General features: G+C 42.7%; 1 protein-coding gene across 3 annotated transcripts in view; it reads right to left on the reverse strand.

Moving 5' to 3' along the window:
- Positions 1-16695, reverse strand: part of ALDH18A1 (aldehyde dehydrogenase 18 family member A1) — a 56181-nt gene extending 39486 nt beyond the window's left edge. For 2 of the 3 annotated variants that reach the window (XM_068548262.1, XM_068548260.1), the window contains exons 1-3: positions 16564-16694; positions 13194-13309; positions 826-1040 (exon numbers count right to left, since the gene is read on the reverse strand). In XM_068548262.1, the coding sequence (XP_068404363.1) occupies positions 826-1040; positions 13194-13281 (303 nt within the window). In that variant the 5' untranslated portion in view covers positions 13282-13309; positions 16564-16694. Of the gene's footprint in view, positions 1-825; positions 1041-13193; positions 13310-16563 lie in introns of all 3 variants that reach the window. The other variant, XM_068548261.1, reaches the window with a different exon arrangement.
- Positions 16696-17342: the final 647 nt, after the last annotated feature.

A 17342-nucleotide genomic window follows, 5' to 3' on the forward strand; every position in this document is an offset into this window, starting at 1 on the left:
GGGCATAAAGTTCCCACTGCAAACTTCTGCTGTGAGGCCTTCCAAAGCCAAGATTCCTTGCACAGATCTTTCGGTGATTCAGTCTGGGGACAGAGTGTGGTCTCTTTGCAAATAAAAGACCCTGGGGGGTGGGGGATGGGCTTGTGCATAGGATGTCTCTGAGACCCTTAATGCCTGCTTATACTACCTCTGTGGCCTTGTATCCCTTTGCCTTTAAATGAAAGCCTTATATGGGTATTCTCTGTGGAGTCTGGTGAGTCCTTTCACTAATATCTGAACTTGGGAAATCTTTGCAATGATAGCTCATACTTATTTCAAGGTTACTAGGCTAACTAGAAAAGATAAAGCCCAGCAAAACAGGAAAAAAAAAAAAAAAAACCTCAATATTCACACAAGTCCACCTGGGTACTCAACCCTGACTACGTATCGATCACCTGGGGAACTTCAAAATCACAGAGGCTTGAGCCCCATCGCAGAGATGCTTACTAAATGGTTGAGTGTGAGGCCCAGGCACCTCCAGGCCTCTCAGGCGATTCTGATGTGCAGCCAGGATTAAGAATCACTGACATACACAGCTCGTTAGTGAGAACTAAGAAGCTTGAGGGATGAACTGCATGAAATCAACTCCACTCCTTGACACCCCCTCTGCTTGTCCTGGGATGCTGTCTCCCAGTGGCACCTTCATCAGGAACCAGAGTTTTCAGGCTGGGTTGAAATCTATTGTTCTCAAATCAGAATTATTTTTACAAGCTGCGAAACCTGACATGACAGCTTAAAAAGCAGATTTTGTTTTAGTTCGGCTGAATTTTCCACCTTGGCAATTACCTGCTCAACGATAGATGCCAGGCGCCCCAGTGCCAGGCCACATTCGTCCCCTCGGGTCACCACGGCACTCCCGAGTTTCACCACGATTCTCTTGGCATGCTTCAGCTCACTGCGGTGGGCAAAAGACTTGCCATGCGTACGACTGAGGGGTACCGTGATAAAGGGGACGTTGCTCCAGGAACGAACATGTCTGATGGCTGAAGGCTGGACACGACCTGCAGCCCCCGAACAAAGTCAAATGCAAGAAAAAAAGGAGAGAAATACACAATATAATTTCTCACTGAAAATATGCATGCAAAATGGTAACCAGTTTGGCCGCCAAAAAAATAGCTTCATCATTCTTAACTGCGTAAAACCAGTATATCAAAAGCCACACTGATCTAGCAGGTGTTATTCTAGTATTGCGTGGAGTCTGCACCCAGTACACAGGTGACAGGTACACTCAAATACTGCTGGTCAAGAATTTAAAGGCAACATTTTCCCCTGAAGACATGCTGGCACATATATATCAAAAGCCTTAAAAATGTTCACAACTTTGATCCAGCAGTTCCACGTTCGGAAATTTATTCTAAAGAACTAATCAGAGATGGAGACAGAGATTTATCAGCAGGCTACTCATCAGCATTATTTATAACAGGAAAAACAGAAGCAGAGTAAACATCCAAAAAAGGGCAGGAAGATTTAAATACTTTTAGAATTTTCAATAACATAGGAAAATGTTCATATGTTAGTTTCACATACGTGTCTAAACGCATAGGAAAAGATAAATAAAAATATTAGTATTTTATCTCATGATGGGGTTATGGGTGATTTATTTTTCTTCTTTATTCTTGTTTTGTTTTCCAAATTTATGCAGTAAAAATGCATTGCTTTCATAATCAGAAAAATATGTGTGCTTTTAAAGAAACCACACCGCTATTAAAAAAAAGTGAGTCTGATTAGCTAAGACAATACAGAACAAAGTAACTGGTATTAAATAATAAAAAATCATAGCTAATCTCCCTACAAATTGCCTGTAACAATGATGAAAGAAACAGGAGCACTTTCTGAAGGGAAGGTAACGTTGGAGTCAGATACTTCTTTGTATCCCTTTAGACATCTGCCCCTAATCAATTCTGTCCTGATTCTTTTTTCTTGTAACACGGAACAAGATTTCTAAGAGGCAAAACAAAAACGAAAACAAAAAACCAAAAGAACCCCCACCACAACAAAAAACCAAACTTGATTAAAAAGTTGAAAATCTAACAGTCATGGCTGAATGTCAGGCACTGAACCTCTTCACCACTGCTGACTGCCTTTCCCCACAACAAGTTCTCTAGGTATCACTACAGACATTCATAAACATTGGAATGTTACTAAAGTAATCATTCCGAGCCATCTTTCAGACTATTCTTCTATAACTGTATTACTACAGAGTAACTTCCTTCACTTGAATCAACCGTTATCACCTCCCTTTATATTTACAGACAGATTTCTCAGAATTTCTCTACCCAGTGCCTCTAACGCCTGACCACTCTGACCCATCTAGCTGTAATCGAGCATCCACTGTCTCTCTCTACGTTACAAAAATGGTGGGTAAAGCAGGCAGAATCCTATTCTCACGGACAAGAAGATCCCTGTGTGTTCTCCTCCCTCTCTGCCTCCTTCACGCACAAACCTGAGAAAGAACATTTTAAATGAAGTCATAAAGAGCCTTTCCTTCTCTCTCTTAAATAACCGTTTCTTTAAGTGACCACGTTTCAAGTCTGCTGGAGAAACCAGACAGACGATTTGGGTCTTTTTTAACAACAGGCTTGCAGTCCAGTTCCCAGCAGAGAGCTGCACAGTAAGCCCGTCATCTGGGATAGAATTGGGGCTTGGCACCCCTGCTATAGGCTGCCCTGTTCCTTCTGGGGGAGCCCCAGGGACGAAAGCACCGGTGTGTTGTGAGGGCCGTTCCGTGGAGAGCTCCCTTTCTCCATCAGGTTCATCAGTATAGGTGCCCTGGCCCCGCCTTCAGGAATATTACCCTAAGCAATGCACACACCTAAGTCTATGCTTAAAAGTTGTACCCATTTAATAGTTCTGGCCTCGCTGACCTGACGGAGGGAGGGGTGGTAGAGGGAGAGACTTACTCCCCTGGAGTTTGGACCTGGGATCATCAGTGGCTGTATGCAGAGCTCAGAGCTGCACCCAAGTATCACGTGTCTCTTTGACAGCTGTCAGAACTAGGCCTGCTGCCTACTTTTCTCTCCTGTGTACTGCAGGGCATGTCCTGGCCTGGCAAAGTGCTAAGCATGAGTGGGCAGCCTGAGAGGGAACCTCAGGGACATAGGTGGTGGCAAGCAGGTCAGTCCTACCAGGCCAGACTAGCATGAATGAAACTCCTGATCCGCAGTCTGTATCAGCAGAGGAGGGTGGCGTGGCTTGGTGCCAGGCAGTCAAGGGTCATTCTGGCGGCAGGCAACTGGGTCACAGCAGATCAGGGCTGATAAGGTTCAAGAAGAGGCCACATCTATGAACAAGGTGTGCTTTTTTGGCAGCGTGACATATGGGATCTTAGTTCTCTGACCAGGGATCGAACCCACGCCCCCTGCGTTGGAAGCACGGAGTCGTAACCACTGGACCACCAGGGAAGTCCCTGAACAAGGTTTTAAGCAAGTAAAAGCTCAGTCATATCCAGTGGGCTCTGCACCAAGGAGAGCTCCATGGGGTCCAGGGCTTTTCTGGGTTTCCTATTCAACAATGCTTTCACCCTCCTAGATTGACCCTATCTTTCTTGAGGGCATTTTTCTATGTGCTGCAGTGTATTATACATTTTAGGGTCCATATGAAGGGCTAGAAGGCCTTGATTAGTTAAGAAAAATCCATGGCTTCTGGATAGGTAATCTCTTCCCATCATCTAAGGAAACTTTAGGCTCTAAGTCTCAAAGAAAAGACATCTCCTCCTGTTAAGGATGAGGGGATACCGAGGTATATGTGTATGCAAATGTGTTAGGGGGAGGGGGTTGTCCATATTCCTCAAAAGTGCCATGGGTCACACTCCAAGGGAGGAGAAGCCCTTTAGCTTTTCAGCATCAGAGTCCTAACACTCAGTAATAAATGAGGCTCTGTTCCAGGCCTGAACAGGAAGGAACCCTGACATGGTTTCTATCTCTCTTCCTGGCCTTCCACTTCCCTCTGTTTGTATTTCTATGCTTTTTCACTTTGCCTTTTTAATTTCTTTTCTGCTCTTCTGCTTATCATGGTCAGTGAACATGGGGTTCCAGAAAAATCTGGATACAAAGAAAAATCTAGGGATAAGATCAGAAAGTGCCTCCTTTTGTGAATGAGTCTAATGAGAATAAACAGTAATATCAACAATAAAAATACTGAAGTGAATAGTTACTATATACCAGGAACTGTGTTAACTATTCATGTACCTTATACAGAGGCAGAGGATATATGAAAGGACAAGTGTAGGCTCTGGAGTCAGACTCCCTGGGCTGGAATCTCAACTCCTTCACTTACTTGCTGTTATCTCATTGATCTCATAAGGTTGTTGTGGGGAATGAAATGAGTTAATGCATGAACAAGGATTGGCACAAAGTAAACCCTCAATAAATATTAGCTGCTATTATAAAAAAGTGTTAGCTATGGGCTTCCCTGGTGGCACAGTGGTTAAGAATCTGCCTGCCAATGCAAGGACATGGGTTCAAGCCCTGGTCTGGGAAGATCCAACATGCCGCGGAGCAACTAAGCCTGTGCGTCACAACTACTGAGCCTGTGTGCCACCACTACTGAAGCCCACGCGCCTAGAGCCCGTGCTCTGCAACAAGAGAAGCCACCGCAATGAGAAGCCTGTGCACCGCAACAAAGAGTAGCCCCTGCTCACCGCAACTAGAGAAAGCCCACGTGCAGCAAGGAAGACTCAACACAGCCAATAAATAAATAAATTTATTAAAAAAAAAAAAGGGTTAGCTATGCCTATCATCATCACTGTCGTTATCATCATCTTCCTGAATTCTCATGAGTTAAGACTCATGAGTTTGGTATTATTATGAATTAGTTATTATTATTATTAGCTTCATTTTATAAATAAGGAAACTGAGGCTCAGACAAGTTGAGTAACATACCAACATTACCAGATTGGAAAAATGGCCACAATACTTGAAGCTTCTCCCATTAACAGGTGGAGTCTATTTTCCCACCCCTTGAATAGGGGCTGGCCCTATGACTTGATTTGACCAATACAATGTAGCAGAAGCCTAACTCTGTGTAAATTCTGAGCTTAGGCCTCAAGAGACCTTATCACTGCCATGCTTGCTGTTCTTGGGAAGCATCATGTGAAGAAGCCACGGATAGCTTGCTGGAGGATAAAAGGCCACGTGGAACAGAGATGATCTATCATCCCAGCAGATTCTCCCCTGGCCCTCAACAATCAACCCTGAGCCAATGAGAGAGCTGACAAGGACACGGAACCACTGTGCACCTGAGCTTGGTCCAAAATGCCGACTCGTGGAAATGTGACCGAAATCCATAGCTGTGGTCACTAAGTAAGTAGCAGAGATAGTTTTCAAACACAGGGAGCCTAGTTCCAGACACTGAACTTTACACTCTTATTTACATGAATAGGAAACAGATTTTTCCAATGATGATAAGCTTGATTAGCTGATAAGCAAGTCCTCTTGCAGTAAGCTGTTGAGACAGACTGTTGATAACATTTAGGTGTTATCAAGAGATAGGCAACTCAAAACATCATAAACAGCCTTTCAACAAATGGGGTTGGAACTAGACCTCTAGATGCAAAAAAATGAACCTCGACCTAACCATCACAACTTATACAAATACTAACTCAAAATGGATCATGGAGGGAGTGCTGGCTACCCAGAGAGGGAGGGAGCAGGCAGAGCCCAGCTCAGAGCAGCTGTCTGGACACCTTGAGTTTTGGAGTGGGGAGCGCTGGCTACTGTGAACTTGGTCCCCATCATGGTAGCCTTTCTCAGGATGCTCTATCTTTTGTCTGCCCAGCCCTGGAGTACAGTAGCAGCAGGGAATACTTGCTTCTCTGCAATGTTGTGTTGATTCATGGAAATTCTGATAAGAAAACCTGTGAGCCTTGACAATTCAGAGCACATCACTTTCCATGGTGTGAACTGTGCCATCACTGCGAGGGGTTAAAAAAATTGGGGGACTGGCACTTCTGGTCAAACCATCATTGCGTAGCAGCGTTCTTCGTCAAGGGTCTTGGTGCTCTGGCTGGGTGTCAGGCCTGAGCCTTTGAGGTGGGAGAGCTGAGCTCAGGACACTGGACCACCAGAGACATCCTGGCCCCACGTAATATCAATCGGTGAGAGCTCTCCCAGAGATCTCCGTCTCAACGCTAAGACCCAGCTCCACTCAACGACCAGCAAGCTACAGTGCTGGACACCCCATGCCAACCAACTAGCAAGACAGGAACACAACCCCAGCCATTAGCAGAGAGGCTGCCTAAAATCATACTAAGTTCACAGACACCCCCTAACACACCTCTAGACACGGTCCTGCCCACCAGAAACACAAGATCCAGCCTCATCCACAAGAACACAGGCACCAGTCCCCTCCACCAGGAAGCTTAACAAGCCACTGAACCAACCTCACCCACTGGGGGCAGACACCAAAAACAACAGGAACTACAAACATGCAGCCTGCGAAAAGGAGACCCCAAACACAGTAAGTTAAGCAAAATGAGAAGACAGAGAAATACGCAGCAGATGAAGAAGCAACGTAAAAACGCACCAGACCAAACAAACGAAGAGGAAATAAGCAGTCTACCTGAAAAAGAATTCAGAGTAATGACAGTGAACATGATCCAAAATCTTGGAAATAAAATGGAGAAAATACAAGAAACATTTCACAAGGACCTAGAAGAACTAAAGAGCAAATAAACAATGATGAACAACACAGTAAATGAAATTAAAAATTCTCTAGAAGGAATCAATACCAGAATAACTGAGGCAGAAGAACGGATAAGTGACCTGGAAGATAAAATAGTGGAAATAACTACTGCAGAGCAGAATAAAGAAAAAAGAATGAGAAGAATTGAGGACAGTCTCAGAGACCTCTGGGACAACATTAAACGTACCAACATTTGAATTATAGGGGTCCCAGAAGAAGAGGAGAAAAAGAAAGGGACTGAGAAAATATTTGAAGAGATTATAGTTGAAAACTTCCCTAATATGAGAAAGGAAATAAGTCCAGGAAGTGCAGAGAGTCCCATACAGGATAAATCCAAGGAGAAACACACCAAGACACATTAATCAAACTATCAAAAATTAAACACAAAGAAAAAGTATTAAAAGCAGCAAGGGAAAAGCAACAAATAACATACAAAGGAATCCCCATAAGGTTAACATCTGATCTTTCAGCAGAAACTCTGCAAGCCAAAAGGGAGTGTCAGGACATATTTGAAGTGATGAAAGGAAAAAACCTTCAACCAAGATTACTCTACCCAGCAAGGATCTCATTCAGATTCGACGGAGAATTTAAAACCTTTACAGACAAGCAAAAGCTAAAAGAATTCAGCACCACCAAACCAGCTTTACAACAAATGCTAAAGGAACTACTCTAGGCAGGAAACACAAGAGAAGGAAAAGACCTACAATAACAAACCCAAAACAATTAAGAAAATGGGACTAGGAACATACATATCAATAATTACCTTAAATGCAAATGGTTTAAATGCTCCAACCAAAAGACATAGACTGGCTGAATGGATACAAAAACAAGACCTGTATATATGCTGTCTACAAGAGACCCACTTCAGACCTAGGGACACATACAGACTGAAAGTGAGGGGATGGAAAAAGATATTCCATGCAAATGGACATCAAAAGAAAGCTCGAGTAGCAATTCTCATATCAGACAAAATAGACTTTAAAATAAAGACTATTACAAGAGACAAAGAAGGACACTACATAATGATCAAGGGATCAATCCAAGAAGAAGATATAACAATTGTAAATATTTATGCACCCAACATAGGAGCACCTCAATACATAAAGCAAATACTAACAGCCGTAAAAGGGGAAATCGACAGTAACACAACCATAGTAGTGGACTTTAACACCCCACTTTCACCAATGGACAGATCATCCAAAATGAAAATAAATAAGGAAACACAAGCTTTAAATGATACATTAAACAAGATGGACTTAATTGATATTTATAGGACATTCCATCCAAAAACAACAGAATACACATTTTTCTCAAGGGCTCATGGAACATTCCCCAGGATAGATCACATCTTGGGTCACAAATCAAGCCTTGGTAAATTTAAGAAAATTGAAATCGTATCAAGTATCTTTTCCAACCACAACACTATGAGACTAGGTATTAATTACAGGAAAAAATCTGTAAAAAATACAAGCGCATGGAGGCTAAACAATACCCTACTTAATAACCAAGAGATCACTGAAGAAGTCGAAGAGGAAATCAAAAAATACCTAGAAACAAATGACAATGAAAACACAATGACCCAAAACCTATGGGATGAAGCAAAAGCAGTTCTAAGAGAGAAGTTTATAGCAATACAATCCTACCTTAAGAAACAAGAAAAATCTCAAATAAACAACCTAACCTTACACCTAAAGCAATTAGAGAAAGAAGAATTAAAAAACCCCAAAGTTAGCAAAAGGAAAGAAATCATAAAGATCAGATCAGAAATAAATGAAAAAGAAATGAAGGAAACGATAGCAAAGATCAATAAAACTAAAAGCTGTTTTTTTGAAACAATAAACAAAATTGATAAATCATTAGCCAGACTCATCAAGAAAAAAAGGGAGAAGACTCAAATCAATAGAATTAGAAATGAAAAAGGAGAAGTAACAACTGACACTGCAGAAATACAAAGGATCATGAAATATTACTACAAGCAACTCTATGCCAATAAAATGGACAACCTGGAAGAAATGGACAAATTCTTAGAAATGCACAACCTTCCGAGACTGAACCAAGAAGAAACAGAAAATAAGAAGAGACCAATCACAAGCACTGACATTGAAACTGTGATTAAAAATCTTCCAACAAACAAAAGCCCAGGACCAGGTGGCTTCACAGCAAATTCTATCACACATTTAGAGAAGAGCTAACACGTGTCCTTCTCAAACTTCCAAAATATAGCAGAGGGAGGAACACTCCCAAACTCATTCTACGAGGCCACCATCACCCTGATACCGAAACCAGACAAAGATGTCACAAAGAAAGAAAACTACAGGCCAATATCACTGATGAACATAGATGCAAAAATCCTCAACAAAATACTAGCAAACAGAATCCAACAGCACATTAAAAGGATCATACACCATGATCAAGTGGGGTTTATCCCAGGAATGCAAGGATTCTTCAATATACGCAAATCAATCAATGTGATACACCATATTAACAAATTGGAGGAGAAAAGCCATATGATCATCTCAATCGATGCAGAGAAAGCTTTCAACAAAATTCAACACCCATTTATGATAAAAACCCTGCAGAAAGTAGGCATAGAGGGAACTTTCCTCAACATAATAAAGGCCATATATGACAAACCCACAGCCAACATCGCCCTCAATGGTGAAAAACGGAAACCATTTCCACTAAGATCAGGAACAAGACAAGGTTGCCCACTCTCACCACTATTATTCAACATAGTTTTGGAAGCTTTAGCCACAGCAATCAGAGATGAAAAAGAAATAAAACGAATCCAAATCGGAAAAGAAGAAGTAAAACTGTCACTGTGTGCAGATGACATGATACTATACATAGAGAATCCTAAAGATGCCACCAGAAAACTACTAGAGCTAATCAATGAATTTGGTAAAGTAGCAGGATACAAAATTAATGCACAGAAATCTCCTGCATTCCTATACACTAATGATGAAAAATCTGAAAGAGAAATTAAGGAAACACTCCCATTTACCACTGCAACAAAAAGAATAAAATACCTAGGAATAAACCTACCTAAGGAGAAAAGAGACCTGTATGCAGAAAACTATAAGACACTGATGAAAGAAATTAAAGATGATACAAACAGATGGAGAGATATACTGTGCTCTTAGATTGGAAGAATCAACATTGCGAAAATGACTATACTAGCCAAAGCAATCTACAGATTCAATACAGTCCCTATCAAACTACCAATGGCATTTTTCACAGAACTAGAACAAAAAATTTCACAATTTGTATGGAAACACGAAAGACCATGAACAGCCAAAGCAATCTTGAGAAAGAAAAATGGAGCTGGAGGAATCAGGCTCCCTGACTTCGGACTATACTACAAAGCTACAGTAATCGAGACAGTATGGTACTGGCAGAAAAACAGAAATATAGATCAATGGAACAGGATAGAAAGCTGAGAGATAAATCCATGCACATATGGTCACCTTATCTTTGATAAAGGAGGCAAGAATATACAAGGGAGAAAAGACAGCCTCTTCAATAAGTGGTGCTGGGAAAACTGGACAGCTACATTTACAAGAATGAAATTAGAACACTCCCTAACACCATACACAAAAATAAACTCAAAATGGATTAAAGACCTAAATGTAAGGCCAGACACTATAAAACTCTTAGAGGAAAACATGGGCAGAACACTCTATGACATAAATCACAGCAAGATCCTTTTTGACCCACCTCCTAGAGAAATGGAAATAAAAATAAAAATAAACAAATAGGACCTAATGAAACTTAAGAGCTGTTGCACAGCAAAGGAAACCATAAACAAGACGAAAAGACAACCCTCAGAATGGGAGAAAACAGTTGCAAAGGAAGCAAGTGACAAAGGATTAATCTCCAAAATATACAAGCAGCTCTTGCAGCTCAATATCAAAAAAACAAACAACCCAATCCAAAAATGGGCAGAAGACCTAAATAGACATTTCTCCAAAGAAGATATACAGACTACCAACAAACACATGAAAGGGTGCTCAAAATCACTAATCATTAGAGAAATGCAAATCAAAAGTACAGTGAGGTATCAGTTCACACTGGTCAGAATGGCCATCATCAACAAATCTAGAAACAATAAATGCTGGAGAGGGTGTGGAGAAAAGGGAACCCTCTTGCACTGTTGGTGGGAATGTAAATTGATACAGCCACTGTGGAGAACAGTATGGAGGTTTCTTAAAAAACTAAAAATAGAACTACCATATGACCCAGCAATCCCACTACTGGGCATATACCCAGAGAAAACCATAATTCAAAAAGAGTCATGTACCACAATGTTCACTGCAGCACTATTTACAATAGCCAGGACATGGAGCAAGCTAAGTGTCCATTGACAGATGAATGGATACAGAAGATGTGGCACATATATAGAATGGAATATTACTTTTTATGGTTAATGCCATAAAAAGAAACAAAGTTGAGTTACTTGTAGTGAGGTGGATGGACGTAGAGTCTGTCATACAGAGTACAGTAAGTCAGAAAGAGAAAAAAAAATACCATATGCTAACACATATATATGGAATCTAAAAAAAAAAAAAAAAAGGTTATGAAGAACCTAGGGGCAGGACAGGAATAAAGACGCAGACGTAGAGAATGGACTTGAGGACACGGGGAGGGGGAAGGGTAAGCTGGGACGAAGTGAGGGAGTGGCATGGACATATATACACTACCAAATGTAAAATAGATAGCTAGTGGGAAGCAGCGGCATAGCACAGCGAGATCAGCTTGGGGCTTTGTGGCCACCTAGAGGGGTGGGATAGGGAGGGTGGGAGGGAGGGGATATGGGCATATATGCATATGTATAGCTGATTCACTTTGTTATACAGCAGCAACTAACACAACAATGTAAAGCAATTATACTCCAATAAAGACGTTAAAAAAACCAAACAAAAACAAAATGGATCATGGACTTCAATGCAAAACTTCAAAACTTTTAGAAAAAGAAACAGGAAATCTTCAGGATCTAAGGCTATACAAAGAGTTCTTAGACTTGACCTCACATGTACAATCCATAAAATGAAAAACTGATAAACTGGACCTCATCAAAGTAAAAAAAACTTTCCTCTGTGAAAGACCCTGTTAAGAGACTGAAATGGCAAGCTACAAACTGGGAGAAAATACTTTCAAAGCACAAATCCGACCAAGGACTAGTATGTAGAAGACATTAAAAAACTCTCAAAGTTCAAAAGTAGAAAACCAAACAATCCAATTAAAAATGAGCAAATGACATTTCACTGACGAGCACATACAGACAGCAAATAAGCATATGAAGAGATGTCCAACCTCACTGGCCAATAGAGAAAAGGAATTTAATGAGATATCATTATATACCTATCAAAATGGATAAAATCGGAGAGAGGCAACATCAAATGCTGGTGAGGATGAAGAGAAAGTGGATCACTCATACATTGCTGGTGTGAATGTAAAATGGTACAGCCACTATGCAAAAACAGTTTGGCCATTTCTTATAAAACTACCTACCACATGGAGCTAACATACAACCCAGAAACTGAACTTTTGGACATTTATCCCAGATAACCAAAACTATGTGCACACAAAGTCCTATACACGAATGTTCACAGCAGCCTTATTCATAACAGACAAAAAATGTTAAACAACCAGATGTCCTTCAATGGTGAATGGTTACACTAACTGTGGTACCCCCATACCATTAAATACTATTCAGTAATAAAAATGAACAAACTGACACACACAAGAACTTAGATGAATCTCCAGAGATTTATGCTGAGTAAAAAAAGTCACCCCCAAAGGTCATATACTGTATGATTTCATTTATATAACATTTAAAAATGATAAAAATGGAGCACAGATTAGAGGCCGCCAGGGGTGAGGGACAGGAAGGAGAGGACAGCTAGAAAAGAGAAACTTGAAGGATCCTGTAGTGATGGAAATCTTATCTTGACTCTATCCACCCTGGTCAATACCCTGGTTGAGATACTGGGATAACTGGGGAAAGGGTATAAGGGATCTCTCTGTATTAATTCTTGCAACTGCAAGTGAATCTATAATTATCTCAAAATTAAACAGTTACAAAAAAGGAATGAACAAAAATAGCCTGCAAAAAATCTGGGGGGATTAAATAACGGTAACACTTTGTCTTTAAAATTTTTTTTAAATTTTGAGTTATTTATTTATTTGACATACCAAAAGCTGTACAAAATTAATGTACACAACTTGATGAGTTTGCAGGTAAGTATACACTCGTGAAACCATCACCATAATCTATGCCATAAACCCATCTATCCCCTCCAAAAATTTCACTTTATTGATAAATACAAACACAACGTTTCACCAGTAGGCTGCTTCCTTCCTTACTGCCTTTGTCCAATTCTGCCAAATTACATTTTTTTTACTTTTTAAAACCTTGTTGAAACACACTTGGACCAAACCTCCCACATATTTACGTTTCCTATGGTACCTACAAGATCTGGAGAGTGTTGTGGATTGGACCCAGGGCAGGAGACGGTGGGTGAAGGACTGGGACCCAGAGCGGTAGACTCGACTCAACATGCTGCGAGGTGGTCACTGACCAAGGTATCTGCAGAATGCATTTTAAAAAATGAATAATCAAAATACTAGACAATTCATTTTATTTTCATCCACCTCCCCACACTGAGAGTAAAAACTTGACTCTCCTGCTCCAAACTCCCCTGTATTAGAGGAACTCCCACCTCTTCTACATATAGAAAAGAGAGAAAAAACAAATGGCTCCTTCCCAGGCTCTGACTCTATTCTTCCTTTCTTACAACCATCTTAGTTTTTAAAAAATTAATTTATTAATTAATTATTTATTTTTGGCTGCATTGGGTCTTTGTTGCTGCGTGGGCTTTCTCTAGTTGCGGCGAGCGTGGGCTACTCTTTGTTGCAGTGCGAGGGCTTCTCATTGCAGTGGCTTCTCTTGTTGTGGAGCACAGGCTTCAGTAGTTGCAGCGTGCGGGCTCAGTAGCTGTGGCACATGGGCTTAGTTGCTCCGCGGCATGTGGGATCTTCCTGGACCAGGGCTCGAACCAGTGTCCCCTGCACTGGCAGGCGGATTCTTAACCACTGTGCCACCAGGCAAGTCCCAACCATCTTAGTTTTTATGTAAACAAATTGAAACTAAGGATTATGAATATTCTGAGTAAAAAAAATCTTTAAGGTATAACGTTTACGTATTGATATTAAATCTTCACCACAATTCCTATACCATTAGGGAGTCTCTAACAGATCAAAAAACAGAGTCAACATTCCGTAAGCAGCCATCTCCACCTTCCCTCTATCACCTCCCGACAGAACTCTGATAACCACATATTTGAAATTTCAGCTTGATCCTTGCTGACACAAGAAGAGGGAGGAAAGGTCAGAGGCTGCTGTTTTGTCTTTCTTCTTGCCGTCCACAGGAATCCAAAGCACACTCTTGCATCCCTGGGAAGGAGTGGCAATGCCTGCAAATGGCTAGCATCTGAAATGACGGTGGGCACATCTCTTGGAGGATGAGTACATACCTAGAAATCTCAAGAGCTGAGAACATAGTGGCTGTGGGCATTTTCCCACGGTAGGTCAAACTTGAAGTTTTAGACAAAGATTAGTTTATTTCACAAATAGGTAGGGGGCTTCTTCATCTATCTATCTTCATATATACATATATACACACACACACACATATATATATATATAAAAAAAGCACAGAAAATGTGCCATTCATTATTGCAGCTCTTACACTACGGGGGCATGGTTGTTTTCACAAGATAAGAAAAACACTGTGTGTTCTTTGCTTGTGGGTCTCCTTTTAACTTCTCTACGTATTGGTAGATATATTCAACCCTCTTAAACATGCCTCAACGTGCTTAAACATGCCTCAAAAGACTAGCATTTTGCCCCAAAGTGAAGAGAAACAAGGAATGGTTAATGCTCTTCAATTTATACTGCACAGAGGTACAGAAAGAAGAGAGAAGAGACTGGCAGGATACATCTGTTGTAAAAGATATGGCCTCTAATAGGCAATAGAAAGTGTTAAGTGCTCTCTGTTGACTTCAGTGTTTGTGACGGTATGGAAGGTCCCAAGAGAAAATTATTTGCATAACACTGAAGCATGATATGAGCCCATGATCTATGTTTGCTGCTTTTACAAATTCCTTCAGTAATTATTGCTAAACAATTATTTACATATGAATTCTCCAAAATAACCCTAGAAGAGCCAAAAGGGTAAAATAATCAAATAGTGACACTAAAATTCTAATTCTATCTCCTTCACAAACTTTCCCCAGCAACTCTAGCATTAGTCTCTGACTGGTTCATGTGCTACTGCTGATTTTCCCAACTGGATTATAAACCTCACACTGACAGCATGGTTAACATGGGACACAAGGATTTTGGAGTTGGAGAGATTTAGGTTCAAGCTTTGCACTTGTTAGCTGTGTGCCTTGCTAGCTGTGGGTCTTCCAATCTTTCTAAGTCTCAGTTTCCTCATCTGTAAACCAGGGACAATAACAGTAAGGACCTCATAGAATTATTGTGAGAGAATGCATGGAATGCCTGGGTACAAGAGATGCTCAATAAACATCTGCTCTCCTCTGTCTGTCTTTCAGACACTAATGATATCTTACAATCACTTCTTTCTTTCTTTCTTTCAGGACCTATCACAGGCACAAAGAATTCCATATCCTCTGATGGACAGACGTAATCATAAATTATACTTATGGACTGTTTACCTCTCTCTTACCTATGAATAACTGAAAGCTCTGAAGGTTTAAGGTCAGTAAGTTATCAGGTTGAAGACTGATCTAGAAACCAGGCCTCCCTGCCTCTCTCATGGCCTCTGACTGACCCCTACCTCACTGCAAAGTATAGTTCATCCTGCCAGAATTTATTATGCCCTCAAAAAGTACATGGCTAATTCCAGGGAGCAAAGGTTATGTGTGTCTGTCTAGACTCCATGTCATCAAATGAAAAGTTTCCACGTTTTGACTCAGGACATTTCTCAAGTACCTCTTTACAGGTTCTAAACAGAAAGCCCTTATCTTTCTTACTTGAACAGAGAACTGAACTTTAGTCTCAACAAACGTCGCCCAGAAACACAGGCTTGGTATATGGACCATTTTAAGACAAACACCCAATGATAAAGCTCACCGCCTCTAGAGCAGAGAAAGGTGATGGGGGAGGGGGGAGGGGGGATGGATCTGGGTCCGCCCTGATGTGCCAGGAAGGAACTCTTCACAGACCGTATGCCACGCTGCAAAAAGGCGGTGGTGAGCGAGCTCTCCGGCTGCGGGGTGGGGGGGATTGGTTTTGAAGAGGGGATCCCGAAAGCCCAGGCGGGCTGCGAGGGACTGCACACACAGGCCCCTGAGAGTCGCCGTGTGGACAGTCACAAACAGGGTGAAACCCCACCACCCATGCAGGTGCACTGGAAGCTAGCTCCGGACTCCTGGGCGGAGAAGGGGTCCGCTGGGTCGTCAAGCCTCCACATGGATCAGTTCCTGAATTTGGGTGTATCCGAGGGCTGCCACGGAGTTCGGGTGCCCGCAGTCCCCGCTGCGCCTGGGCCTCCGCGCCCGGGCATGTGGCGGTGCAACCCGCTCTGGGCGGCCCAGCCCGCCGCCATCCCTCCGCGCTCCCACACTCACTCACGGGCCCGACCCCGCCACCCTGCTCCGGCCGCGCGCCCCGGCAGCCCCCTCGGTCGCCCGCGACCCTGCGCACACACGCCTTGCCTCGCCCCAGCCCGGGCGGCGCCTCAGCCCCCGCCGAGGCACCGGCGCCACCCCATCCCCGCCACTGTCCCTGCCATCCTCGCCGCCTGCCCGTACCTACCTGAACGCAGCCACCCAGCCCCGGCGCCCGGCCCGTACTACACGCGGGCGGATTCTGGCGCCGGCTTACACTCCCCTTTTCTTCCGTCCACGTCCCGCAAGGATGACGTTACGTCAGCAGCGTTGGAGTAAACCCAGGCCTCGCGGCCTCCGCTGTTGACGCGACGCAAGGGGCCGGCCCGGAGCTGCGCCGCGGCAATGGCGTAGGCGCCTTCTGAGAATCGGGCCCGCGCTCCACGTGGCGAGCCCAGCCCGCTGAGGCCAGGCCTACGACTGGGCGGGGGGGCGGGGCTGGAGCGCTCTGGGTGAATGCCCATGTCCCAGGAGCAGACGGGAAATGGGCCGAAGAGGGTCGCCCATCGGGCCTTCCAGGGAGGCAGAAAAGATGCCTAGATCCCTCAGCTGCTGGTAGATCCCATACGGAGTGTTTGTCACTGTTGATCATTATATCCCAGGCACACCTCAGAAGTATCAATCGGTTGGATCAATGTACACAATTTGAGGATCCCACACTCCAGGCAAACTTCTGCTGCCTAAATGGAAATATGTTGGCACTGCGATAAAATGATTTGCCCCCTAGTCGCCTGGAGGTTTCCCCAAGTGTCCCAGCCCAACTCTCGTTCAGCAAGGGCATTGGTGAGACTACTGTAATTTTAAATAGTTGTATTTAATCCCTGGCAATTGACACCATTCCAAAGGTGAATGCGAATCCACCCTTGAAATTAGAGCTCAGACTCTCTCCCTCTGTTATACTTGCTGTGTTTTCCTCAAAGGGCACAT

The sequence above is a fragment of the Eschrichtius robustus genome, chromosome 7 (assembly GCF_028021215.1).
Source record: "Eschrichtius robustus isolate mEscRob2 chromosome 7, mEscRob2.pri, whole genome shotgun sequence".
Lineage (NCBI taxonomy): Eukaryota > Metazoa > Chordata > Mammalia > Artiodactyla > Eschrichtiidae > Eschrichtius > Eschrichtius robustus.